Source organism: Lucilia cuprina, chromosome 4 (assembly GCF_022045245.1).
Source record: "Lucilia cuprina isolate Lc7/37 chromosome 4, ASM2204524v1, whole genome shotgun sequence".
NCBI classification, from domain to species: Eukaryota; Metazoa; Arthropoda; class Insecta; order Diptera; family Calliphoridae; genus Lucilia; species Lucilia cuprina.
This window is the reverse complement of record NC_060952.1, coordinates 41,016,992-41,044,615: the sequence shown is the minus strand read 5'-3', so window position 1 is coordinate 41,044,615 and position 27,624 is coordinate 41,016,992. Positions and strand designations below refer to the sequence as shown.

The 27,624-nt window shown below is 31.7% G+C and overlaps 5 protein-coding genes across 6 annotated transcripts in view; 2 read left to right on the top strand and 3 right to left on the bottom strand.

Moving 5' to 3' along the window:
- Positions 1 to 27,624, top strand: part of LOC111687143 — a 108,474-nt gene that overhangs the window by 45,900 nt on the left and 34,950 nt on the right. For both annotated transcript variants that reach the window (XM_046949101.1, XM_046949100.1), the window contains exon 2: positions 2,959 to 3,101. The gene's annotated coding sequence lies outside the window, so the exon portion shown is untranslated. The remainder of the gene's footprint in view (positions 1 to 2,958; positions 3,102 to 27,624) is intronic.
- LOC111683395 (NPC intracellular cholesterol transporter 2) lies at positions 589 to 9,214 on the bottom strand. Its single transcript, XM_023445479.2, has 4 exons — positions 8,788 to 9,214; positions 2,967 to 3,074; positions 844 to 1,013; positions 589 to 773 (listed from the first exon to the last, which is right to left on the bottom strand). Exons 1-4 carry the CDS (start codon positions 8,933 to 8,935, stop codon positions 687 to 689), a joined length of 513 nt encoding a protein of 170 aa, XP_023301247.2. The 5' UTR covers positions 8,936 to 9,214; the 3' UTR covers positions 589 to 686.
- LOC111683388 (exocyst complex component 5) lies at positions 12,493 to 15,326 on the bottom strand. The gene is made up of 6 exons (XM_023445471.2): positions 15,170 to 15,326; positions 14,161 to 15,101; positions 13,507 to 14,103; positions 13,240 to 13,432; positions 12,861 to 13,178; positions 12,493 to 12,781 (listed from the first exon to the last, which is right to left on the bottom strand). The coding sequence occupies exons 1-6, from the start codon at positions 15,200 to 15,202 to the stop codon at positions 12,683 to 12,685; spliced, it is 2,181 nt and encodes a 726-aa protein (XP_023301239.2). The 5' UTR covers positions 15,203 to 15,326; the 3' UTR covers positions 12,493 to 12,682.
- Positions 16,273 to 17,605, top strand: LOC111683392 (transmembrane protein 179). Its single transcript, XM_023445476.2, has 3 exons — positions 16,273 to 16,494; positions 16,581 to 16,968; positions 17,155 to 17,605. Exons 1-3 carry the CDS (start codon positions 16,385 to 16,387, stop codon positions 17,356 to 17,358), a joined length of 702 nt encoding a protein of 233 aa, XP_023301244.1. The 5' UTR covers positions 16,273 to 16,384; the 3' UTR covers positions 17,359 to 17,605.
- LOC111683384 (hamartin) lies at positions 20,492 to 26,147 on the bottom strand. The gene is made up of 7 exons (XM_023445469.2): positions 25,724 to 26,147; positions 24,599 to 25,143; positions 24,270 to 24,535; positions 21,559 to 24,148; positions 21,339 to 21,496; positions 21,104 to 21,236; positions 20,492 to 21,041 (listed from the first exon to the last, which is right to left on the bottom strand). Exons 2-7 carry the CDS (start codon positions 24,690 to 24,692, stop codon positions 20,566 to 20,568), a joined length of 3,717 nt encoding a protein of 1,238 aa, XP_023301237.2. The 5' UTR covers positions 24,693 to 25,143; positions 25,724 to 26,147; the 3' UTR covers positions 20,492 to 20,565.

The window sequence follows — 27,624 nt, the reverse complement described above, 5'->3', positions numbered from 1 at the left end:
TGAAGGGAAAAACATACATAATACTAAACAGGATCGGTCCTAGGACGGTCTCGTGTCGGTCTCGAACCACATTGTTCTTATTGAGAAGTAATCCTTTGTTGTTGCAAAAAAATAATGTGTTTCCATTCCGCAGAGTAAAAAACATTTTTTCATATAGTTTAATAATATATTCTATTTTCGTTGTTTCCACTCCTAGTTGTTTCGATCTTTAAAACCCTATTCGGATTTGTCATAATAATTTATTATTAATTCGTTTTTATGAATGTTGATAAATTAAATATTAAATTTTTGAACTCTCTCCCATAGTGAATAAAAAAAATAAGTGTTAAGTTAATTTTCGAATTTAAAGATTATCTATAGCTAAGCCAAAATAATAATAATAATAATATATGTATATAACTCTATTAGTGTTGTAGTTATCGTTTAGAAAAAAAATAGAAAAATGTACAAAGAGCGATAATGATTGCACTTTTTTAGTATTATTAAAATCATAATACATAATCAATAATTTTGAATAACTTTTGCTTTTATTTTAGGTAAATGTGTTCTAATTATGTTTCTTTTATTTATTTACAACGAGATTAAGCCTTTAACAATCAGTCTTTAATTTATTAATTTTGCATTTTCATTTCATTACTTTAACTTTATTTAAACAAGATTTTTAAATCTAAAAATAAGAATGATTTTTACATGGTTACGACAACTGGAACTTTAAAGCAAATAACATCTTGATTGTATTCATTAACTGCTTCCCAAAGCATAGTGCCAGAGATCTGTAGATAAAAAAAAACATATTTGAAAATATTTTTATAGATTTTTATATGTCATCAGAATTTATCTTACCGCTGGCAGAGTATTATTGACCAAAACTGTAGCCCAATAGAATTTTCCTTCATGATCATTAGACAAACATTTTTGATTACCGTCACACGGGTCAGGAGTAATATGAGCTTGAGTCTTGATGGTGTTAAAAATCCAACGTACACGATGTTTTAAATATTTGGTGTTGTCACCTGGTGTTGATAAATAATAACAAAAAAATCTTTTAATATTGTTTTAATTTATTATAAAATAGTTTTGAAATCGGTCTATAGCCTAAACTATAATCAGGTATGAAGGGAGGACTGAAGACACATCAATAGTCTGGACTATAGTAAAAAATCCTAGTTAAAGACTCGTATATAGTCTTAACCAATCTCAAGTCTACCTCTTCTGAACCATAGTCAAATCTATAGTCTTTACTATAGTCAAGTCAATAATCTAAACTATAGTCTAGTCTATAGCCTGAACTATAGTCAATTCTGTAGTCTATACTATAGTCAAGTCTATAGTTTGGACTATAGTCAAGTCTATTATCAAGTTAATAATCTGAACTAATGTCTAGTCTATAGTCTTGACTAGTGTCAACTCTACCACTTATGAACCATATTTAAGTCCATAGTCTGGACTATAGTCAAGTCTATAGTCTGGACTAGAGTCAAGTCCATAGTCTGGACTGTAGTCAAGTCAATAATTAAAACTTGAATCTTGTCTATAGCCTGAACTAGAGTCGGGTTTTTAGTCTATACTATAGTCAAGTTTATAATCCAAACTAAATTATAGTCTAAAGTCCTGGCTAGTGTCAATTCTACCTCTTCTGAACCATAGTCAAGTAGTCTGGACTATAGTTAAGTCCATAGTCTGGACTATAGCCAAGTCTATAGTCTGGACTATAGTCAAGGTAATAATCTAAAGTATAGTCTTGATTAGTCTCCACTCTACCTCTTCTGGCCCATAGTATGGACTATAGTCAAGTCCATAGCCTAGTCTACATTCTGTACAACAGTTCAAGTCTACAGTTAAGACTATAGTCAAGCATATTTAAGTCTATCGTCTCTACTATAGCCAAGTCTATAGTCTTAGGTCTGAACTATATTCAAATATATAATCTGAAACATAATATGAACTATAATCAAGTATATAATTTGAAGTCTAAAATCTACAACTTGAGCTTTATTCGTGTCTTTACACCTCACTATAGAGAAGTCTAAAAGCGGATCTAAAGTCTACATTTGAAGACTACAATCTACAACTTGAGCTTTATTCGTGTCTTTACACCTCACTATAGAGAAGTCTAAAAGTGGATCTAAAGTCTTACCAATAGTCAGTCAATAGTTTGGTCTAATATATTGTTTGATTTAAAATCTAGTATTTAGTCTAGATTATAAATTAGTTTAAATCTTAAAAAAGTGAATAAGGGTGATTTCTACAATTTTTTTTTCGACCATAAATTCGTTAAAGCCTGAATCTGTAGTATTTAATTATTTTCAAAATTTTATAATTAATTTTTATAGCCATTGTTTGCTACTGTTTCTTTAAATAGCGAACAGGTAGATAAAGTGTCATATCGACAACAAACCATAAATATTCGTATGAATGTGCCATAAAATTGTTTATTGGAAAAAAATCTTTTTAAACAAAATGCTAATAAATTGTTCCACAAGAATTGTGTCAATAAATTAACACCACTATAATTTAAAAATATACTATTTTATATTATTTATAAACAAAAACTTATAGTTTTTCAAAATAAACAAAATAAAAACTAAAATTTTAGCGCCAAACAAGTGATTTTTTGTTATTTTGTATTTTGTAATTTGTTATTTTTTTTTCTCATTTTTTAATTCATTCTCTTTTTTATTTTAAGGTTCATTGAATTGTCATTCGCAGTACGAATACAATTGAAGCGACAGGCAATATTAAAAAATGATTTAATGATTTTTTAACTTAAATTTAATAATTTTGTTTAAATCTAAAAATTTTTTATTTTAAATGTGCAAAAAAAAAAAAATACAATTTAATTGTGTTTTTATTACACCTTAAGTTTGCAATTTGACACCTAAAGTTTATTGCACTTTATTTATATTTTTTATCTAGTCATAGTATTCCAAAAATGAATTATTTTTCATTTAATTGTAGATACTTACTATCGTCGTCAAATAAAACATTCACCTCGACCGTTGATCCACGATGCATAAAACATGGTATTGTAGAGCAACTGGAGATATTCAAATATAATATGAGATATTTAGAACCTGGAAAAGTAATAATAATAAAACTAGGTGAGTGTTTCAATTTTCTATAAAATATTTTACAACTAGAAAACACAACCACACACTTTTATTATGATTATATGAGAACAAAGTCCGTTAAGAAATTAAATGAAAAATTATTTTGTACCAATAATAAAAAAGAAAACCGTAATCCGATCTTAATTATGTTTTATTGCCTTAATTGTTGTCTAAATCATGCCTGGGGATAATGATTATATTTGCATATAAAATTATATTTGAGAAAATGTAATTAAAACTTTATAAATTACAATTATTTGGAACTGAAGATTTGAAGACTAGACCATAGACTAGACTATAGACTAGACTATAGACTAGACTATAGACTAGACTATAGACTAGACTATAGACTAGACTATAGACTAGACTATAGACTAGACTATAGACTAGACTATAGACTAGACTATAGACTAGACTATAGACTAGACTATAGACTAGACTATAGACTAGATTATAGACTAGACTATAGACTAGACTGTACACTAGACTATAGACTAGACTATATACTAGACTATATACTAGACTATATACTACACTATAGACTAGACTATAGACTAGACTATAGACTAGACTATAGACCAGACTATAGACTAGACTATAGACTAGACTATAGACTAGACTATAGACCAGACTATAGACCAGACTATAGACCAGACTATAGAATACACTATAGACTATACTATAGAATAGACTGTAGACTAGACTATAGACTAACTATATACTAGACTATAGACTAGACTAGACTATAGACTTGACTATAGACTAGACTATAGACTAGACTGGACTATAAACTAGACTAGAGACTAGGTTATATATTAGACTATAGACTAGACTATAAACTACACTATAGACTAGACTATAGACTAGACTACAGACTAGACTACAGTTTAGACTATAGACTAGACTACAGACTAGACAATAGACTAGACTTTGGACTAGACTATATACTAGACTGTACACTAGACATTAGACTAGACTTTGGACTAGACTATAGACTAGACTATAGACTAGACTATAGACTAGACTATAGACTAGACTATAGACTAGACTATAGACTAGACTATAGACTAGACTATAGACTAGACTATAGACTAAACTATAGACTAGACTATAGCCTAGACTATAGACTAGACTATAGACTAGACTATAGACTAGATTATAGACTAGACTATAGACTAGACTATAGACTAGATTATAGACTAGACTATAGAATAGATTATAGCCTAGACTATAAACTAGGCTTTAGACTAGACTTTACTATAGACTAGACTGGACTATAGACTAGACAATAGAATAGACTAAAGACTAAACCATAGACTAGACTATATACTAGACTATATGCTAGACTATAGACTAAACTATAGACTAGACTATATACTAGACTATATGCTAAACTATAGACTAGACTATAAAGTAGACAATCGATTAGACTATAGACTAGACTATGGACTATACTATATACTAGACTATAGACTGGACTATGAAATAGACCATATAGAATAGACTATAGACTAGACCTTAAGTTATAAGATTATTGACTATGCTATACACTGGATTAAACATAGTTTAGTAGTTTAGTCTACATTGTTTATTACAGTACATAATAGTATTAACAACTCTGTTATCTTTAGTTAGTATTGACTAAGTACATACATGATGTAATCGTACAGTTTCTTTAAATAACTTTTATCTCTTCTACAGTGCGTATGACAAATGTTAGCACTTATACGCATTGTTGTACTACGTAACAAATATTTAAATTTTCATACAGACATATGTACATATGTAGAAAATAACTAAATAAATTCCAAATAATTCCCATGTATATTTTCTACAAGAAACATCATTTAAAAATGTTTATCATTTGGTGCGAACTATTTAAGTTTTAAGTATTTAACATGAGTCAACACTAATCACCATCATTCAGTCATTCATACAACATGTCTGACACCATTCATTCATTCATTCATTATTTTTCTTTAACAATTCGCACTTTCAATGATTCTTTAGTGTGTTTTCCTTTTTCTTTTAATGTTGCTATTGTTTGTTTTTTTTCAATTCTATTTTAATCAAAGACAATCGAAAATCTAATATCAAATTCATGTCAATTTTACTGTTTTCGTTTTTTATTATTAATTTTTTTATAATAACTGCAAACATAAACTTTTAATTATTGATGTGTTGGTGATAATAATGTATACAATAACAATTACTCATTATATTCATTTTGTTGTTATACTAATATTATCGTTTTTTAAAGACAACTAAAAACCCCATTTATTTTTGGAAATTCTTTTTTCATTTTTTGTCATTAAAGTAGCAATTCAATTTGATTTATATGGCCTCATGACTTATTGACAACAAACAGACCGATTAAGAAAATTTTCCCACCATACGATAGTCGTCACACGTTACCATGACTTGATGAAATAAATTGGTATTATGGCGGAAGATAAGAACTAACTAATACCACTTTTTTTTAAGAAATTTTTCCATCTGTTGATTGATTACATTGAAAATAGTGTTTGACTATGATAAATCCCTAATTTATGATTTAATGAAATTTTAAATAAAAACTATTTAAATATAAATCAAAGTCCAGCCTCTGGTTTAGTCTATAGTCTAATCTATAGTCTAGTCTATAGTCTAGTTTATAGTCTAGTCTATAGTCTAGTCTATAGTCTGGTCTATAGTCTAGTCTATAGTTTAGTCTATAGTCTAGTCTATAGTATAGTACATAGTCTGTAGTCTAGTCTATAGTATAGTATATAGTATAGTTTATAGTCTATTTAATAATCTAGTGTATAATCTTGTCTAATGTATAGTCAATAGTGTAGTCCATAGTCTAACCTATAGACTAGTCTATGCACTAGACTTTAGGCTAGTCTATACACTAGGCTGTAGACTAGTCTATACACTAGGCTATGGACTAGTCTATGCACTAGGCTATAGACTAGTCTATACACTAGGCTATAGACTAGTCTATACACTAGGCTATAGACTAGTCTATACACTAGGCTATAGACTAGTCTATACACTAGGCTATAGACTAGTCTATACACTAGGCTATAGACTAGTCTATACACTAGGCTATAGACTAGTCTATACACTAGGCTATAGACTAGTCTATACACTAGGCTATAGTCTAGTCTATACACTAGGCTATAGACTAGTCTATACACTAGGCTATAGACTAGTCTATACACTAGGCTATAGACTAGTCTATACACTAAGCTATATACACTTCACTATAGACTAGCCTATACACTAGACTCTAGACTAGTCTATACACTAGGCTATACACTATACTATAGACTAGTCTATACACTAGACTTTAGACTAGTCAATACAGTAGACTATAGACTAGTCTATACACTATAGTCTAGTCTATAGCTGGTCTATAGTCTAGTCTACATGTCTAAATTATAGTAAAATCTTTGTTTTATTAAACTGCTGTTAAACTAACCACTCATAAACTACCCCTTGAGCATCGAGTATTAGTACAACTAATAATTTTTTTCCACAATCTTCTAAAAGGAAATACAAATGATTTATTGTTAATAATTTATTTGATTATAAATTTTCCATTAGTCTTGCAAACGTGTAATTAAATTAAGTCATTGATCTTTTAGCCCAATTCAAACTGAACAACAAATACTTATTGATGTCCTAAATCATGCATAAAATACATAAATAAAAATTTGAAAAAATGTATATTTTTCTTTTTGTTTGGCATTTTCATTTCCCGTATGAGGAAACGAGGCACGTACTTGAATTTTTATGTTTTATTTAGTTTCAGTTTATATTTTAAGTTTGAAATGGAAATTTTGGCTGATTTGCTTATTGCTTGACCTAAAGGAAAGTAAAATTTACTTAATTTACAAAATATTTTTCGATTTCCTATAAAAAAACACGTTTTATGTGAGTAACTACAACAACATATACAATTATGTAAACATAAGTATATTTACATGTGTGAAAAATGAAGATTGAATAGTAAATATGAGTAAAAAAAAATTACTCAGTTTTATTTTAATAAACAAACTTTTCGAAATTAAATCGAAGCAATTCATGTTATTAAAAGATAATTAGATACTTAAATAGATTTAAACTTGCTTATTTTATATAATCTAAACTTTGTTCTATTTTTTGTACAATTTAATATAGGACGGGAACGCAAAATAATTGATTTCTATCAGTATTGTTTAAAGTTTAAAGAATTTTTATTTTGTTTTGTTCGTAATTTAAAAATTTGTTTTAAAATTTATTAACGTTAATAAAATTGTTTATTTACTGAACGGGTGCTACTAGAAAAATAATCCATATCATCCTTATCATTGGCTTTTTTGTTTGATTGTTGATTGACCATAAAAAATCAGCAAAAACTGCTACTGGTGGTCAATCTCAAGGTGTAATATATATGAACTATATTGAATATAAACTTTCGAAATATTTTATATATTGGTCGGAAACATTAATTTTTGGTTATTTAATCACCCTATTAAATAACCAAAAAAATCAGTTTTTGTTGAAAAAATTAAGGTACTACCCCAACAAACAAGAACGCACATAATTGAAGTATTTATTTATGTATATGTTGGAGATTGCTGCATTTGTTTCTACGCCCCTCAATTTATAGTTTTACCCTCATTTTCTACTGGTTATACAGTAACCGGAGAATAAGATTGCGGCCCTTAAACTTGTCGATTTACCATAATGTAGTATATATATTATGTTCTACACTATAGTCCATAGTCTAGTCTATATTCTAGTTTATAGACTAGTCTATAGTTAACTCAATAGTATAATCTAGTCTATAGTCTAGTCTATAGTCTAGTCTATAGTCTAGTCTATAGTCTAGTCTATAGTCTAGTCTATAGTCTAGTCTATAGTCTAGTCTATAGTCTAGTCTATAGTCTAGTCTATAGTCTAGTCTATAGTTTAGTCTATAGTCTAGTCTATAGTCTAGTCTACAGTCTAGTCTATAGTCTAGTCTATAGTCTTGTCTATAGTCTAGTCTATAGTCTAGTCTATAGTCTAGTCTATAGTCTAGTCTACAGTCTAGTCTATAATCTAGTCTATTGTCTAGTCTATAGTCTAGTACATAGTTTAGTATATAGTTTAGTATATAGTTTAGTATATAGTTTAGTATATAGTTTAGTATATAGTTTAGTATACAGTCTAGTCTATAGTCTAGTCTATAGTCTAGTCTAAAGTCTAGTCTATAGTCTAGTCTATAGTCTAGTCTATAGTCTAGTCTATAGTCTAGTCTATAGTCTAGTCTAAAGTCTAGTCTCAATCTGGTTTATATAGTCTAGTCTAAAATCCAGTCCATAATCTAGTCTATAATCTAGTCTATTATGTAGTCTATAGTCTAGTCTATAGTCTAGTCAGTAGTCTAGTATATAGTCCATAGTTTATTCTATAATCTGTAATCTAATCTATAGTTTTGTCAATAGTCTTGTCTGTAATCTAGTCTATAGTATATAATCTAGTCTATAGTCTATTCTATAGTATTGTCCGGTCTATATAGTTTAATCTATAACTTATTCTAAAGTCTTGTCTATAGACTAGACTAAAGTTTAGTACATAGTCTAGTTTAGCTTAAGTTTATATAATTAAATAAAATATATAATATATTGTCCTAGTTATCAAATTTATTCCACAATACACTTACCACAATCTTCAAAGGGTAATGATTTAGACATTAAAATTTTTTTCGCCAAATGATTTACTTTACTTATGGCAGCTCCTTGAACTTGTGGCCCAGTTATCGACATATACAAGGTCAAGAATAAAATTTTCAAAAAATAAACACTTCTCATTTTTAGTCCCTTAACAATTTGAAAGTTCTTTTAAGAATCTAATAGCAATTACAAATTTCAATGTTATTTATAGTTTCAAAAGCAAAAAATATTAATGGTTTTTTTTTTCAATTGTATTGCCACTTAAAAAATCACTGTCACTCTCAAACGTCACTTTCAATTAACCGTTATAAAATGGCTGTATAAATACTCAAATTCAAGTAATAAAAATAAAATTAAACAAATGAAGTTTATGTCTTATAAGAATAGTAAGTAAAACGATATTTACTTTAGACGTTCGCGAAATAACTGCCGGACATTTAGTAGTTGATATCGTTAATGAACCCATTATTTCTTAATGTTCCGTTATATTGATAATATTTGCTTGTGTGTGTATATACATAGGTTTTTGTTTAAACAGTAGTTGTATTAGTAGTGATACTAAATAATTTTCATTAATAGTCTTTTCTTAATTATACTTCATTTTCGATTTGATTTGCTAAAGAATTACCAGCACCAGCCTATTTATTTCCCTTTAATGATTGGTTGTATTATGGGTTTATGTGATTTGTTTTTTCGTATACATATTTCGTCTGATATCGTTATTTTATCGCCAATCACTTTTTTTTTTTTGCTTTTTAATAATTTTGATTTAATACTGCCCATAATTCTGTCAAATGCGAAATTGCCATGAGCGTCATAGCAGTCCCCTTCTTATCATTATTTAAATACATACATATTTTCATTTCCATAATAATCTATTGTTATTTTGATAAAATAAATGTTGAAGTGGTGGGATTTTTTTGTATTAATTTGTATGTTTTAAAATTGTCATTTTATTTAATGAATTTATTTGGTCAATAATATCTTTATTTATTGTATATTCGCACTTTTTCGATCATCGTATTTATAAGTAGATTGTTATTAATATTTCATATAGGACGTGACATAAATTTATTTATCATATTTAAATTTTTCGATTGGGAGATTTTTGTCAGATTTAACTATCTCAAAATTTTGTATAAAAACTTTCAGTCTATGTAGTTTAGTTTAAAAGGGTTGAACACCAAAAAGGTATACATCTACTCGGAGACCCAGGAGGGTCCATTGTGATTCCCTTTAAGAAGAAACAAGAAAAAATAGATAGAAAATCTGGATAGATAAGTTTGAAATTACTGAATTCCTATCCTAATAGGGAAAGAATGTTGATAGTAATGGAAGCGATTTCTACGAGGTCCGGCGCATAAATAGCCAATTCACTCCCTTGATAAAACCTAGAATGTCGCCTATACTACACCCAGATACATTTCCTAAATCATCATGTAATGTTTTTCCTAGCCATTTCCGCCTCAGACTCTGTGCACCAGGACAGTCACACAAAATATGTTCTACTGTCTCTAGCTCCTCTTCGTCCTCACACAACCTACAAAACTCCTGTGTGTTAAAGATACAATTACCCAAAAAGGCTCCTATTGCGCAGCACCATAAGGCTTTGGATACCCTGCAATCCATCCTACTATGCCAGGATTGGTTTGAGGAGTTCCTGAATTTGTCGGAAATTAACCTATAGTAGTAGCAGATAGGAGGTTTCACCGACCTAACTCCACTATTATTGTCCAGATCTGACCCTTGTCTGGCCAGTTCATCTGCGATCTCATTACCCTGTATGTTACAGTGCCCTGGAACCCAACACAACCTGATTGTATACAACTCAGATAGCTCTCGGATAGCATCCCTGCAGCTGCTTACTAACCTGGAATGAACTACATGACATTTCAGGGCCTTAAGTGCTGCCTGACTATCAACATAAACTGTCACCTCCGACCCCCTTCTAATGTGTGTTTTTATCAGTTCCATAGTCTTCCAGATTGCTAAGATCTCTGCTTGGAAAATACTACATTCATCCGAAGTCTATATTTATGTTGTAGTCTCCTACATAAACTCCTGCACCTGTGCCGATTCCATTTTGGAACCATCAGTGAAGATTGCGCACCCTTCAAACAAAACTTCAGATCCCATCCATGTGTCCCTACTTGGAAACTCTATTTGGGGTGTTACACCGAAGTCTAGTGTCGTAACTAAATGATCAGAGATACAATCCGTAGTCCTTTCATTACCTGTTAGACAAACCTAGTGTGTGACCCACCTTCTGAGGTATTACTAAAGTCTATGTAAATTGATATTTCATTTCACCAACGGGCCATTGATGCTCCGCATACTATTGGTCCGTGATGTAATTGAAATAACAATGTCGTAGTTATCGACATTCAATTCCCGCCTGTAGAATTGTAACAGATACAACGTTCGCCAAAAAAACTGTTCTAAAGAAGCATCATTCAAAACAGTATATCGATATCAGGACCCAACGACACGGTGATATAATTTCTCGTGAATGGTTATCTCGGAGAAATACACAAGGACTTCAGTGGACGTAATCTTAAACTATCACCATCAAAGTCATCAGCTACACTTTTTACCACCTGGATGAAGGAGGTCGATGGAAACCAACAACCGACAACCGACTGTGAATCACCTAAATATTTTGGGTATCAACTTTGACAGACTGTCTACTTCCTAAGCTCATACCACTGCAATTACGCACAGATTGCGAAATAGAAACAAGGTCCTAAAAGCGCTAGTAGGCAGCACTTGGAGAATGGACAAAGAAACCTTGTTGGCTACCTATAAAACAATTGGCCGGTCAGTGGTCAATTATGCTGCTCCAGTGTGGTCTCCCTCACGGAGTGATACCCAGTGGAGAAATATTCAAAGCTGCCAAAATATTGCCCTACGGACACCACCTGCAAGAGGAAAGGAAGGTACTCCCAGTCAAGGGACATAATGTAATGCTGACTAAGCAGTTCCTTCTGGGATGTCACCGGAGGAGTCATCCCAATTTTAATATCACACAGTTGGATGCTCCAACGAGGTATGTCAGGAAGGACATTCGTGTATACGAGGAGAGCATACGAAGGCATGTGTAGGATCCCTTAGATCGGAATTCATATACAGCAGCCAAGAACGATATCCATATAGACGTCATCAATACCGCGGTTTCATTTCAATGATCTTCCAGCCGGTAGAGTTGCAACGATGGCTAAGCCAGTAAAGATATTGAAGTGAGTTTTGACAACTTACCTCCGACCCTTTGTATTTCTTACACACAGGTGTCAATTTTTGTACATGTTTCTGCCATGTACAACACTTTGCACGGCCAAAGATTGTCAACTAAGCAAGAGCTGTATCAATCGGAAGTTTTTTACCCAGGAAAGAACATCCAGTTACAGCCAACCTGTTACAACAACAACTAGTTTAGTGTCAACACCCTACAGACCAATATTTCTCCTGCCACCTCGATGTTCTCCTCCTCCCCCAGCTTAAAGCTTCTCACTACCAGTATAGATTACCCTCGTTAAACATGAGGTACTACTGGGCGGTAGCCTATCCCCAACTGTTTAACTTCTCCACTATATATACTCCGGAAACTACTTTAAAAACTATTTGAAATAAGAATGATTGCTATCAATAATTTCAATTATCAATAGCATACCAAAAATTTAAAGGAAACATTTGTTTTTATTGTTAAAACATTTAATGGAATGTTTTTCATTTCTAAAGATTATAGATATTTTATTAAATAATAGGTAGTAAAACATATTAAGAAATTATTAAATATAGTAATAAATTATAAAATATTATCATCGATGAGTAATTGGACTTTTTTTACGTTTAAATTTCCGTTTCTAGGAATACTGCAATTTTATACATTTACTCGATAATACCCTTCAAATTATTGGTATTTTTTATATCACGAAAGTCGGCACGTAATTGTATAAATTGACGTACAACCGATTTGTCCAAATAATTCTAGAAGAAAGAAACAAAAACAAACAATTTCTAAACTTAAAACCCCCAAAAAAAAATTTGTAAATTTAGTAAAACCTACCAAAGTTTCACCAGTGCAAACTTCTAATAGATTTTCTGGTTTAACCAGTAGTAAATTACATAAAGCATGTAAAATATCAAAGAGTTGGGTCACCAAGGTACTGTCCAACTCACGTATACATTTGCGATACTCATTGACATCACAAATGGCGCACATGGCACCAGCCGTATTGAATTGCATCGTTTGTAAATGATCATAAATAACGCGATGTAAACGTACCCCAAATTCGTTTAAAATAAATTTTTGATTTTCACCATCGATACATTTTTTGATCTGTTGTATAACGGGCTGAATATTTTGACAGACATGTAAACAGGCCTAGATAAAATATATAAATATTTTTAAAAGTTAATCGATAAAAATAATAATATTTACTTACTGCCGATGATAAAGTATCAAAATCGGAATCTGGTTTATTGTAATCAGTTTTCTTTTGCTCATTTTGTAGATAAAATTTAACCCATCCTATGACCGCATTTAAGGTACGATCTAAACCCTGATCAAGTTTATTTTCAATTTGTTCCATCATCATGCGTTTCTTAAACAAATAATCGGAATATTTGGGTGTATTGCTGAAACACACACACACACAGAACAAGCAAACATTTATTAAAATAAATTTCTTTACATACTATCACATACATACATTACACAAGGCACCACCGAAGTATTACACTGATCTTCCAAAAGATGTGTTATGATATTGGTTTTTTGTACCACATCAAAGAAATACAATTGTGGAAAAGTTCTTCCCGTATCAGCAATGGGTATAATATTCAAACCCAAATCCAAAGCATAATTTGCATGCTCATGCATTAGAAATCTTAATAAAATATCATTCAATTTAACAATGTTTCCGGGTAGTTCCGTTTCGCTCGATAGCAAACGACAACGTTTAAGTGCAGCATTGGCTTCTTGTAACATTTTGATGGCCAATTCTTCAGAAAGAAACGTTTCGCCACCATAATCTTCTACTTGAGCTATATTTATATTGGCTTTGGTGCGTATAAGTACTTGTACATCACGCTTAAGTTCCTGGAAACGTTCGGTTGGTTTCTTTTGATGATTTTTACTAGCATAGAATTTTTCCAATTCATTAGAGCATTTAGTTTGTAGGAATTTCGATTCAATTTCTGCATAATTAGCCAAATGTTTTTGGAAAATTTGCTGGGTTAGTTTATTTAGCAAATCATCATCCATGGCCGACATGTAGTGTTGTAATTCCGAAGACAGTTTGAGGGTACTAAAGAAATATATATATTAGCAATAAATAACTTTTCTAGATTGCTCTAAAGCTCACCGTGAATACAATTCATATAAGGTCTTTAAATATTTCTCCTCATCCCTTTTGTCATCCAATTTGGTCATGGCATATTGATGTAATTTCAATTGATAAATATTTAATATAAATTTTGTCATAACCTGTTGTGGATTGGCAAATACTTTCTTAATAATCTCATAATGATGCTTACACATGGGTACAATGCCAATGAATATATCTTTACCACCATATGGTGTCATTTGACTCTGCTCTATGTACGCATCTATACACTGGGCATAACCTTTAAATTGCGACAATATTTGTGCCAATTTTTTCATTTTCTCTATATCTTCATTCTTTTGTGCGGCAGCAAACTCTTCTATTAACCGCCTCTCCACCTCATCATATTTTCTCTCGATTTTTCTTTTGGATTCGGTAAATTTCTCCAAGGGTAAATCTTGGGCTATAGCATATAGTTTTTGTATAACATCCGCCGCTTCATAGAGTCTTGAGGGATCTGTGAAGATATCATTAACCAGGGGGCCACTAATTAAAAATTCCGACATATAATTAAGTAATTTCTGGGCCTCCACTGTACGGCTTCGTGGCGTATTAACATTTTCCAATTGTTCTCCCAAATGTATAATTTTACCGGCCACTGAATTGATTTTCTCATCCAATTGCCAAAAAACGTCTGAAGCCAATTGATGACGTTCCTTTAGTTTTACTATATTTTTAGCATGTTCTTCTTGTTCTTTTTTCAACGATTCCTCCAGACGTTCACATTTAGCCTGTTGTTTTTCTTGGAGAATTTTTAGATCTTGTATGGTTTGTATGAAGGTATCATGTAAAGCTGTGGGATTGAAATCTTTGATTTCTGCAGCTAGAATATTTTCCGAGGCGGTTTTTTTGCTATTGACACATTCGTTGTTGGTGCGCCAAGTTAATCTTTCCACAAATTCACTGACCTCAAAAGGCTCCTATAAGAATGTTATTTGTAAACTGTAATTATTATTGTTTCGGTAAGAAATTTTTATTTAAATTATACCTGTTCGAATTCTTCCATATATTGGGATAGCATTTTCTTAAATTAGTTGTTAATTATGAAATATATTTAAAGTTTTTTATTAATTTTAATATTTCTTGCAAATTTTCTCTTCAAAAGGCGTAAACATTTGCTTACAACTGTTTAATGTCAAAACATTGAGGGGTCAGCTGTTTTGTGACGTCATAGTTGTTTAATTAGTATTATAATGTTGCCATATTTGCTTCAGTATGTAGTGCGTTTTATTATATGTGTTTGGAATTTTTTAATTGATTGAAACTACTTCAATTATTATAATATCTTTTCGGCATAACATTGCAAGTCTAATTGGCTCCAATTCCATAATAGTTTAACATGGTGCATCTCTTAAATGTTTTAAGAGTTACATATATTTAATGATTTATAATATGATCTAGAATATCTTCCGCATTATATATGTTAAAAATCTCGAAAATGTGATTTATATTTCGGATTTTTATGCAAATTGAAAAATTTCTCCTTAATTTACAATATTATGAACACATCGTGAATATATAAACTGGAAAATGGAATAGGAGATAAAATTAATTATTAGAATTAAAAACCTAGTTTTCAATATTTTTTAAATTACTTTTTTTTACATGTTTAATTATGATATTCATATAAAAATATTTTTTTGAATTATATAAATCGCGCGATTTTTCCGTGATTATTTAAACATTTTTCACCTGCGTCGCTTTTTCTATATTTCATAATTGTTTTTACATAGGTATATAGAGTTTTGTTCAAAACCTAAGCATCTTTTTTGGCCCTAGTCCTTATACAAACTTCCCCTCTGCATAAATAACTTCGATGTAAACGTAAATGTCTTTACTAAAATTTATAAGGATAGGCCTATATATACCTTTAGCCCTATATAGAGCCATCTCTCAGAAAATATTGTTATTTTTGTAACAATAAATAAAAACCATTTGGATTTCAAAAATAACGCTTAAGCCAAATGTACAGATATTGGATGTTTGGCAACCTTATTAATAAATGCAACTTTGTATTTTTGTTTTCATTTTGACATTTTACACCCAGATGTTGGTTGTTTTTGTGTTTCTCTTGCACTTTTCTTTATTATGATTCTCACTTGCAATATATAAAAATAAAGGAAAGTATATTTTTGTGCAACTGCGTAAAATTGGAATAAATAGTAAAATTGATTAAAATTTATCAGAAAAAATAATTTAAAAAATGGCTTTGGCTAATGTTTTAATGTTAAGTCAAATAACCGGACATGTTATAGTGGGAATATTATCATTTTGTATCATTGTGCCCTTAAGTATAAATTTACACGATTTCTGGTAAGAATAAAATGAAATTTTATTAAACAATTGTAAAAATAAATGACTAATTTCGTGTGATTGTGTCTATGTGTGTTTGGACACAGTGGCCATTGTTTGTTGTTTACTACGGGCAAATGGCGTGAGGAAGATGGTATGTTTGATCCGAGGTGGTCTTCATCGGGATTTTGTAATTTTCCTTTAGTAACGGGCATATTTATGTTGATCATATCCTGTGCACAAATCTATCGTTATGCCCGCATGAAGGAAGAAGAAGGATTTTTGGCACTATTCATAGATGTTGTCTTAAGCATATGGATGTTGGCCATGTCCATTATTTCCTCTATAATGATTACATTGGGCTTTATAGTTTGGTGTGATGGCATGACTGAACGTTTTCCTACATGTGAAATTACAGCTGGACAAAATATTATACATGGAAATACGGATAATATTGATACTTCTGGTTTTTACATTGAAATGGGTACCGCTCAAGTAAGTAACCAATTGTTACATGGTAAAGGCCTGCACAAGCGAACAACAACTAAGAGTAATCGTGTACTTATAATGGCGAACACGATATTTTTACCAAAATATCGCATTACTGTTGTGTTGTGCAGGGCTTTAATACATATTTGCTTAAATGTAATACCAAAAATAATTAAATGCCTATATTTATAGTTTGGTGCTTGGGGAGCTTTTGCCATTAATGTTGGCATTGGCGTTATTGCCCTCCTAAAATTGATTAACAATCATCAAGTACGCAATATTAAAGTATCCATGTATTTGGAACGTCAACGTTTAGTTAATCAACATCAGGTACAGTCTGATGGCCGCTCAACACCACCAACAGTTAACTCCAGTGATTCCGAACAAGCCAAATAGTTGAATCAATATTATTCAAAATATTGTCTTCATCATCTCCATCATGACCAGCAGCAAAGCCATCATGAACTAACTGTATTTATATGTTTTATTATTTACATGTATTTGTTAATATTATTTACTCACTTTATTGTAATTATTATATGCGATGCCTCCTTTCTTTCTGATTTGGACATCATTTAAGTTAAGTTATGTTTTTTATTGCTTATATGAAATAAATCTAGTATTATCTATAATTCAAGTTGAATTATTATTATCATTACGTTTGTATATCTTTATAATTAACTTGCCTGGCAGGATGAATGAACAACAAAAACAATATGAAACAAACATTTGACTATTTACAATATAATAATCTCAATTATAAATTATTACATACGATTATATAAAACTTTGATTCTTAAATAAACTAGCAAATTTAAAACCTTAAAATAACCAGTTTTGTTTATAATCTTTATAGAGTATTGAAAAAAATGAACACCACCTTGCTTACACAATAATTTGATTGTGCTTTCATATTCTACATCCTTTTGTAAATACATCAGCAACTTGATACTTCGTAGAAATATGTTATATCTTCAAATGACCCTTTGAAACATGATCACATATGTAATGGTGCTTATTGTCAATGTGTTTTGACCGTTTCTTCAAAAAGTACGATTTGTTGTTCTGCTGTTGTTACCTTCATATCATTAAAACATATTTCAACCATAAGCCTTCCGAGGTAGTTACGCTTTAAGCGACATACTCAGCATCGCTTAATGATGTGGCAACTATCGTTTGCTTTTTACTACACCAAGACACTGGACACCCTACACATAATAATGTAGCCACTTGTTGACTTTCGGTCATCTGTATTAGAAGCCCAGTCGGCATCAACATAACCAACCAGAACATCTTCACTTTTTTTTAATGTTTGTCAAATTAAAGCTTAACTGACATAGTTCCTTTAAGGTATCTTAGGATTCGCTTAAGAGTTGACCAATGTTCTTCACTAAAATTCTCTTGATACCGACCCATGTATCCAACTGCATAGCAAATATCTGGACGTAAACATAACATCAAATACGTTAGACTTCCTAGGAGTTCTAGGTAAGGTTTATTATAAGTTTCATTTTGAGATAATTGAAGACCTTTTCCATTGGGATATCACTCACGTTGCATTCGCTTATTCCAAATTTAGATAAAACTTTTTCAATACTTGAGTTTTTACTATATACATTTTGCTATTCTGATTGTTGTAATCAATTTTAATTACAAGGTAATAATTAAATTTTCCGCAATCAAACATCTCGAATATATTGGATAATTTTTTCTTAACACGTACGTTATCGACGTTAAGCAAAAGAAACATTACTTTAACATTTACACAATTTGTATAGAGACAGTAATCATGTTGGGACCTTATAAAATCAAGTTCTTTCAAAACTGTATTAATCTTTTGGTTCCAGCAGCGAGGACTTTGTTTCAATCCATACAAAGATTTAATTAACTTTAAGACTATCCCTGATTTCGCTTTCATGCCTTCTGGAATTTCTTTAAGCTCACCATGCAGAAAGGCTGTTTTAACATCTAATTGGTAAAATCTGTAGCTTCTTTTAACACCAATAGCTAAACACATTACGTAATGTGCTTAACTTTGCTACCGGAGAATATGATTCATCATAATCAACACCGAATTTTTGCAGGAAACCTTTTGCAAATAATGTTGCTTTAAAACAAACAGGATTTAAATTAGAATCTGACTTTACAGCAAATATCTATTTAGATTTGAGGAGTTTTTCATTCTTTGTTTTTTTCCACAAATTTTCAAACTTTATTCTTCTCCATTGAATCATGTTCACTTTTGACAGCTTTAAGCCACCGATCGCGATTACAAGAACTTTCAATTTCTAAAAACGAGTTGGGGACATCATCATTACAAACTTTTTCAAATATGGATTCATAGATATCATTTAGTTACAGTCGTTGTAACATGTTGGCTGTAACTGAATGTTCGTCCCTGGGGAAAAAACTTCCACTTGATGCAGCTGTTGCTGAGTTGACAATCTTTGGCCGATTGTGAATCGGGTCGTTCGGGAGCGAAGATCCAATTGTCGTGGGAACGATAGATAGATGTTTGTTATAGATATCAGTCAATCTGGTTGTAGGTTTTCTTTCAGGTGTACTTCTTCTGAGAACAGGATCCGCTTCTTAACCTTCATGTTTGTGTATTGCTTTAGAACTAGTTCGTTTGAATTTATTCTTTCTTAAAGGGAAAGGCCGAAATTAGTACTGTTTATTGTTTCGATTGCACAGGACAGGAAACACAAAAATAATTTTGATTTTTTTCTTTTTTTTAATAGCCTTTTTTATTTGTTTTGTATTTTTCTTTTTTAAATAATTTTTAATCAATCAATCATAGTGTAATATTTTCATCTTTCTTTTTTATTAATTATAAACATATACTCATATGAATAAGAATAAAGAGGGATGTGTGTGTGTGTTTGAATTTATGTGTGTGCAAGTAATTACAAAATCTTAAGATTTTGTGAAAATATGTAATAGTTTTTTCATTATTTATTTTATTATAATTTATTTATGGAAAAATAACTTTGTTAAACAAATTTCAATTTGGTTTATTGATTCTAAAAAGCGATATAAAGACAGACTAAAAAGGAGGTACATATTAAACATTTTAGGAAATATTATTCAAAACAAAAAAAAAGGTACCAGCTCAAAAACAATCAGAAGTAAAACAAAATTATTGGCATAAAATATACTATGTATTATATATGATGGTTGTTTTAAACTTGTGGGTGGTGGTTATTGTGGTATTGTATTTTATTATTTATTATCTCCAGTTACTTAAATTTCGTATTGATATTTTAATAATTAAAAAAAATATATAAAATTTTGCATTAAAACTGGAAACAATAGAGTTGTTTTCGGATAGACGTATGTATATAATCAAAGTGTGGATTTTGATTGGGCGTTATTTTGTATAAGTTGTTTTATATTTATCTTATTTTATTACAAAAACTTTTGTAAGAAAAATAAAATTATCAGCAACTTATTATGTTGTCCTTTTTTATGTATATTTTGTTGTTGTTGTCATTATTGGTTTTTTTTTGGCAGCATTGCTGTTTTGTAGTTTTTTTTTAATATATATTTTATTTTTATTAGTTATATCCATTAAGAAAATTATTTTATTTAATTTGTAAAACATCAACGACGTTGTTGGGAAGATGATGTCAGTTGATCTGTTGTTGCTGTAGTTGTGTGATTAAGGGATTTTGAAGTAGATGCTTGTAATGTTGTATGCATGTGCGTTGTGGTAGTTTTACCGCTATTGCTAGGATTAGAGTTGATGTGACTGCTACTAACGTTCTTAACAGTTTTCAAAGTGGTGCCACCAGCTTCAGGAGAATTTAATTCTTTTTGTTCCTTTATCAAATGTAACACATTTGTGGCTGTATTTGCCGAAGAAGCCAAATCTAAAGTTTGTGGTGTTATGCGTTGACCATCGGTTATATTAATGCCACCCGTTATTGTCGTTGATGTTGTCCCTATTTCCGTTATAGGATTCTCCACAAGTTGTTGCAAATTTCTTAATTCTGATGATCTTAAGCTGGTCGAAAGACTTTCACTCGATGCCAACGACGTTGAAAGCGGAGAGTTACGTTCCACGGATGAGGCTACATCTGTAAGTTTTTGTTTATTAGCATAAGTATTAATACAAGTTACATATATTTTGTTGTTTTACCTGTTTTATCTGTATCTGGAGAACAGCAGGCATTACCTTGTGTCACTGCCATTGGTTTGTGTAGAGACATCATAAATTTCTCCTCCATTTGCATTATTATAGATTTTTGCACTTCATATTTTTTATTTAATGACTTGAATTTAAAAAAGTGCAAGTGATTATGTTTTAATTTGTTTTTCGAAACCAAATGGTACAAAACAATACCTAAGAAAATTATAAACCTTTCATAACCTACCTTAAATTTCTCTTCGTATTCATCTTTAACAGCCTTAAATAGACGTTTCTGCTCGGTTATCACTTTTTCGTTATTTTGTAATTGTGCCTGCAATTCCTGTATTTTATGACGGGCACTTTCCAACTGTGATGATTTGTCATCTAAACTGTGTTTAAGATCTACAAAAGAAAATTCATTTAATTCACTTATAATGTTTGTTTAAATCTTCTTTTACTACTACCTTTCAACTCTATATTATATGCTTCCTGCAACACATGCAACTCTTCATCTCTGGCCCGATAGTTATCCATTTCGGCCAGTTTATCGCGGCATTTAATCTGCACTTCTCCCATTACTATAAAATCCGCTTCTAAACGACCCAATTCTTGGCGACACTGTAAACCCATGTCGGCCTGTTGTTGGGCATGTTGTAGTTCTGTTGTCAAACTAAAGACTTGTCCACGCAATGCCTCCAACTCATAGTTGATATCCTTGCGTTGGCTTAACTCTTCTTTTAGTTTTGTTTCTAAATTTTCATTGGCCTGACGCAAACAGCGGTTCTGTTCCAATTCATTTTGATATTTTTCTTTTAAGGCTTCAAGTTCCTCTTGATATTCACATTCTCGTTCATTAGTTGCTTTCTTGGTCTTGTCTAATTGCAAACTCAACTCTTTGTTTTTCATTTCGAAATCTTTTAGTTGTTCCTTTAAACGATCACGTTCCATTTCGAGACTTCTTTTATCGCGAGATCGACCCATTAGACGACGATTACGTTCTGCATGTATTTCGCGTCGGTAGCGTTCGTATTGCAGTTGCAAACATATCAATTGAAATTGTTCCTGATCGAATCTTTCCATACCATTGTTACGCAGACCTCTTGCTATGAATTGTTCTAAAATCTCATTCGGCGTTTGACGATTCTCCTCATAAGCCGCTCGGCATTCTTTGCTTTCTATTAGCATTTGTAGTAGTGAATTTTCATGATTCTGTACAGGCACTGCTTCCAAAGTCTGCACCGATTTGTCCTCCATTAATGTCTTCACTTGATGGTGGCTGGAGTTCTTCAAAACCGATGCTATGGCCAACATTTTGGGGCATTTTTGTAATGGTCTCTCATTGGTGGCGGCTGAATCCTCTTCGTTGGTGTCAGAATTATCAGCAGATGTCTGTGAAATCTTTGAAGAGACTAAATAGAGGGAGGACAAAGATTTTGTACGTCTAACTTTGTGTTGGCTGGAGTACGTTGATTCCACCGAACAGGAGTTGCCATTGACACCTACTTTTTCACAACTTTTCTCGTTGTAACAGTAACTGGTATTGCGATTGCGTCTCTTGATGCCTTTAGCCAACAGTTGCATTGAACGACTGGTTGGCATTTGTAGGCCACCTTCGGTGCACATGGTTTGATCAGTTTCATTACATTGATCGCATACTTTGGTTATGGGTATTTCCATGGGTGTGCTCATCGTTTGTAGGGGTAGAGGTGTGGAACCTGGTGTCGGTGTGGGGGTTGCTGTTAAAGCTGATAAGGGTGTTATGGAATTAAAATGAGGATATCTACCATAAACTCCCATTGTAGCATAGCTGCTGCTGCTGGTTATTTCAACATCAGGTGTACGACACATATCACTTGGCGTTTGAAAGCCCATTTTTGCGGACTGAGCTTCAATCGTTTGAAATGGACTTTGGGTTTGGCGACGATCTTGTAAAATCTGCTGAATCTTGCGATCATAGTTAGTGTTGGCTCTGGTCACCAAGCGGGTATTTAACTCCTGTTCTACATAAGTGCTATTTGTACCGCCCACTGATGATGGGATATCGGGAAAATTAAAATGTTGCTGCTGCTGGTAATTGTGTGAATGGTGACCGTGTAGTGTATCTTTTCCTCTATGCGGTGATGAAGGTTGACTAGAGGCAAATATATCTCTCACGGCTAAAGGATTTGCTATGCCAGAAGCTCCGCCCAGTGAAGGCCTCTTCAGGTCACGATTATCTTTTAAGGGAGTAGTTTCTGGTGTAGCTTCTACAGCCGCTTCAGGCGGTGAACAACCACTTACCCCTAGAGTACCTTGAGTAAGGGCTGAAGCTGCGGATGATGTGGGTAAAGGCATCATATATGGTGTCGGTGTGGGTGTTAGAGGGGTATGACTTGTATTCATTATTTCATGATAAGGACTCCATATGCCTGAGTTGCTGCCAATGCCACCAACACCACCGCTACCACTATGTTGTAGACAACCAGCAGAAACACCTGCTAATCTCTGCTGTTGTGGTTCTCTACTGATAAACTGATAAAATGTGGTCGTTGTTGTTGTAGTCGTTGCTGCGGCCGCTAGTATAGCACTAGATCTAGATGCCGAAATACCTGCACCACCAACATCCGTGGTATCTTGATATTTCATGGGTAATGACAAACACATACAATCAACAACTACGTCGTGCGGCTGTATATCTTTCCATCTTTCCGAATTCATTTCAGTCTCTACCGTCGCCGTCACTAACATAGGATGTAGACGCACAGTTTCTAATAAGGGCTTAATCGTGTGCTGAAATATGGCACCCTTTTCTTTTCGTATGAATTCCGTTAGGAATGTCACAAAATTACATGGAAACATACCATATAAACGGTGAAATAACATTTGCAAACCCAGCTGCAGGTGTACCAATTTATCTTCGGATAAACGTGTCGTATGCTGATTATTCCATGACGCCAAATGAGCGAAGACAGCGAATAAGTCGTTGAGGAAATTTGGTACCAAATTGGGTATTATAGGTAAAAGTGTTATTATTGCCAATAAAGCACTCATCAGTGGCACAATTTCTTTTTCAATCTGAAAGTTAATAGGAAAATTTTATTAGTGTAAATCATAGTGTTCGTCAAATCCCCAAATAATTGCATTAACAAGAAAAGATTTAATAAAATTCCATTATTTATACTTTCTACATACACACCTCTAAGTGTTTCAACCAATGCAACATGTCCTTAATCAAACGATGTTTTTCCACTTTAAACAGCCATGTGGGATGACGACGGACAACAAAACAAAATAAATTTAACGAATGAACGCGTTGTGAGGGCGTTTTCAGCCAATCAGCTAAACGATCAAATAGATAGCCATCGTGCGGAGACTGTGCCTTAACCAAAACCTCAATGATGCGAACAGAACCAGTCTTCAAATAATATTCCATCATATTGTGAACCAGCCATTGGTCTTTGGCTATAAAATATATGATACTTAGAACTTTTATAACATTGAATAAACAAAGAATGAAAAACTTACTCAGTGTAAATTGATCAGCTAATTTCTTTTTGGCCTCCTCACATTCATGATTTTGATTCGATTCCAAATCGTTGAAAATTTTCTCTAAATCCATGTTCTAATGGGTAGGGTTAGGGTATGTTTTATACTCTGGACAAAATTAAAGAGTGAAAGTATTTCTTTTGCTGGTAGTAAATAGGAGAAAATATTGTGGTTTGTGTTGTGGTTTCTTCTAGGGAGCACTCTTCCTTTTCTATTTTTATTCTTAAGAATTATTAGATTGGTAGAGTTTAGTATGGTGGAATCTACGTCAGAATGGCAAGTTTATATTGTTGGGTTTTTCGGGGACTTTTGTAGTTGTGGTAAGAGAATTTTGTCGGTTGCACCACCAATTCCAATTGTTGTTTGTTATGGTAACGGCTTGCTGCTGTTCGATGTGTCGGTTTAATAATAATGGGGGACGTTGTAGTGGTGATAAAGAAAGAGGAGGAGTAGGATGTCGTATCTAATTTAGTAGTAGTTACTGCTACGTCTTCGTCTTTTTCTGCTTCTGTTCTGCTTCTAGTCTGTATTGAAAGGTAATCAAAGACAAAAAAATATGTTATTACACAAACATATCCATTTATTCTATATTCTATTCTTGTGCTGCAATATGCACCATTCAAACATTTTTATCAACTCCTTTGAAGTACTTTTCTTGGCTTTGCAAACTTTTGTCTCGTATTGTTAGTTTATGTCAACCATCTGTTGTAGTCGTCTGAGTCAATGCCAATATTTTTGTTGTTCATTCAACATCCTTTTCATTTTTTTATTTATTTATTTATTTATTTGCATTTTAACCAATACAAAAAACAGCTGGCAAGCTACCGTATATGACCGAACTCATTATCAAACAAAACCAGGTATTTACACAATTCAATATGTACGTCCGACATAGCATGCTATTTATGCAAGTCTCAAGTTCCACATTGTACAAGTCATATTTTTCAGTCAGAAGTCTTTTCATAGTCTGTTTATATGTACATTTTTATTATTGGTATTATTAATTTCATCTTTATTTTCCTTTGCAATTTTCAATTTTATTTCTTCTGCCGTTTGTTAACTCCGCTGACACTGCTGCGAAAACCTAACCAATCACACACATACCTTCTCTTGTTTCATTGTTTTATTCTTCGTGTCCTCCAGTTGAGTTTCTTCTTTCTTTCTTGGATTACTTCCTTTCTAATGCTCTGTTGTGGTGTTGTGTTTTGTTCCGAATAAATAATTTCCCTCTGCTTCCCTTGGGTGGTTGGTTGATCGATCTTCTTTTGGTCTTTCCTTTTTTTCGCTGCTGTCGTTGTCACTAAGTGCTCTCTGGTTGATTGCTTGGGTGCGTGCGAGAATTGTTGCAAATTTCTTTCGTTCAGAAATTGAAACAATATAAAATTTTAGATTTTTTTAAAAATTTTACATTTCATCGTGCACCTTCTCGTATCATTTATGATTTTTTTCTTCTACATTCCTCCAAAACGAGCGATATTACCAGAGTAGAAGTAGTAGTTAGTTGGTGGAGGAGGAGCAAAAAGAAGACACAAGTAAAACAATAGAATAAAGTATAAAAAGAACAGAAATGAAAGAAAATATCTGTTGGAGGCCCCAACAGCAGTGGTGATAATTTTGTGATTATTCAACTGTCAAATCTAGCGATTTTTTGAAATATTTTTAATAAAAAAAATAAAATTTGCGTTGATAATGAAAGGCAAAATTATATACATACGTATATCGGCAGATTACATATTTTCAACCTATGTGAACATATACAATGAGAAGTCACCAGCGATTAATATTGAAAAGTTGTTATTAACAAAAACTATCAATTGTAGGAATGACTTTAACTAGGTTGGATCATATTTTGAAGAAAATTGCAATAATATATGTTGGTCTTATAAAAATTAAGCAAATACTCGAATATGCTCGAATTCTTACCTTTAATTACCATATTTTAATTTTGATCTTCCTAAATTCTGAGTATATTAATTAAGTCAACACTACCTTATAAACAATGTATGTTTATTGGTCAGTACATTCATTGGCTTTTAAATACTCCAAATTAAAAAAATAATATATCGTTTGAAATTATTTTAAATTCATTTGGCAATTATTATTTACAGAAAAACCAAAATATGCTAATGCATGTTTTTTGTGATGCGTCATAGATATGTTTTTATATATTTTTTTGCTTTTTTTATAAATTTTAAAAAAATTTTTTTCTTTTCCAAAAATATATTTTTTTAATTAAAATAAATATTTTTTAATTCACTATTAAAAATCCTTGTAAAGCTTAAGAACAGCAAAAAATACATTTGACTCATAAAACTCAATGTTATAGGTATTTATTCGACGGACATAAAACCGATAACTTTTGATTTCATGAGACCAATTAAATTTAGTAACGATATTTATTGGGTTCTTCTCTTATTGTCAGCTTTGAATACAATTTAAAGAATTGTGTCGAACTATATATGGAATTTAATGTGGCTTTTTGTTATTTATTTGTTAACTGAACGCGAAATGGAATCTTATTAAAGAAGTTCTTAAAAACATGAAATGTTATTTTTAGAGCATTTTTAGAGTTTTATACTGTATTTTTTAAGCGATTAAAACATTTTTAATACCATATTTTTGGTTTTCCTGATTAGTAAATTTGAAATTGTCAACACAGCTCTCTTCATTGACAGTTCATAACGTAACGTCAGATAATCAAGTGTCAAATCAACACATGCATGTTTGGCGTTGCCACTCTTATTAGCCGTTAAATATTTTAATAAATATTTTCAAAAATTATGTTCCGTCATTCGTAGATAACAATTATTTTAAAATTCGTTTATTAAAAAACATATAGTAACATAGAATTTCTAAGATTTAGCTGATTATTCCATTTATTTTTGATATAACTACTAATTTGATGATCTAACTAAGTTTTTAAACCTTTAATTTGATTAACATTTTGTTATGAGTGCAAAACATCAGAAGATACGGTAATACCAACATATAAACAGCTGATTAAA

What these genes read in the sequence shown, in the direction of transcription:
- LOC111683395 (XM_023445479.2), bottom strand. Translation starts at nt 8,935, where the DNA reads ATGAGAAGTGTTTATTTTTTGAAAATTTTATTCTTGACCTTGTATATG. An exon ending in ATTACCCTTTGAAGATTGTG is followed by an intron (nt 3,075 to 8,787) that starts GTAAGTGTATTG and finishes TTACTTTTCCAG; the next exon opens with GTTCTAAATATCTCATATTA. An exon ending in TGTTTTATTTGACGACGATA is followed by an intron (nt 1,014 to 2,966) that starts GTAAGTATCTAC and finishes TATCAACACCAG; the next exon opens with GTGACAACACCAAATATTTA.
- LOC111683388 (XM_023445471.2), bottom strand. Translation starts at nt 15,202, where the DNA reads ATGCTATCCCAATATATGGAAGAATTCGAACAG. An exon ending in ATATGGAAGAATTCGAACAG is followed by an intron (nt 15,102 to 15,169) that starts GTATAATTTAAA and finishes ACATTCTTATAG; the next exon opens with GAGCCTTTTGAGGTCAGTGA. An exon ending in TTGATACTTTATCATCGGCA is followed by an intron (nt 13,179 to 13,239) that starts GTAAGTAAATAT and finishes TATTTTATCTAG; the next exon opens with GCCTGTTTACATGTCTGTCA.
- LOC111683392 (XM_023445476.2), top strand. Translation starts at nt 16,385, where the DNA reads ATGGCTTTGGCTAATGTTTTAATGTTAAGTCAAATAACCGGACATGTT. An exon ending in ATAAATTTACACGATTTCTG is followed by an intron (nt 16,495 to 16,580) that starts GTAAGAATAAAA and finishes GTTTGGACACAG; the next exon opens with TGGCCATTGTTTGTTGTTTA. An exon ending in TTGAAATGGGTACCGCTCAA is followed by an intron (nt 16,969 to 17,154) that starts GTAAGTAACCAA and finishes CTATATTTATAG; the next exon opens with TTTGGTGCTTGGGGAGCTTT.
- LOC111683384 (XM_023445469.2), bottom strand. Translation starts at nt 24,692, where the DNA reads ATGGATTTAGAGAAAATTTTCAACGATTTGGAATCGAATCAAAATCAT. An exon ending in ATTGGTTGAAACACTTAGAG is followed by an intron (nt 24,149 to 24,269) that starts GTGTGTATGTAG and finishes ATTAACTTTCAG; the next exon opens with ATTGAAAAAGAAATTGTGCC. An exon ending in ATATAATATAGAGTTGAAAG is followed by an intron (nt 21,497 to 21,558) that starts GTAGTAGTAAAA and finishes TTTCTTTTGTAG; the next exon opens with ATCTTAAACACAGTTTAGAT.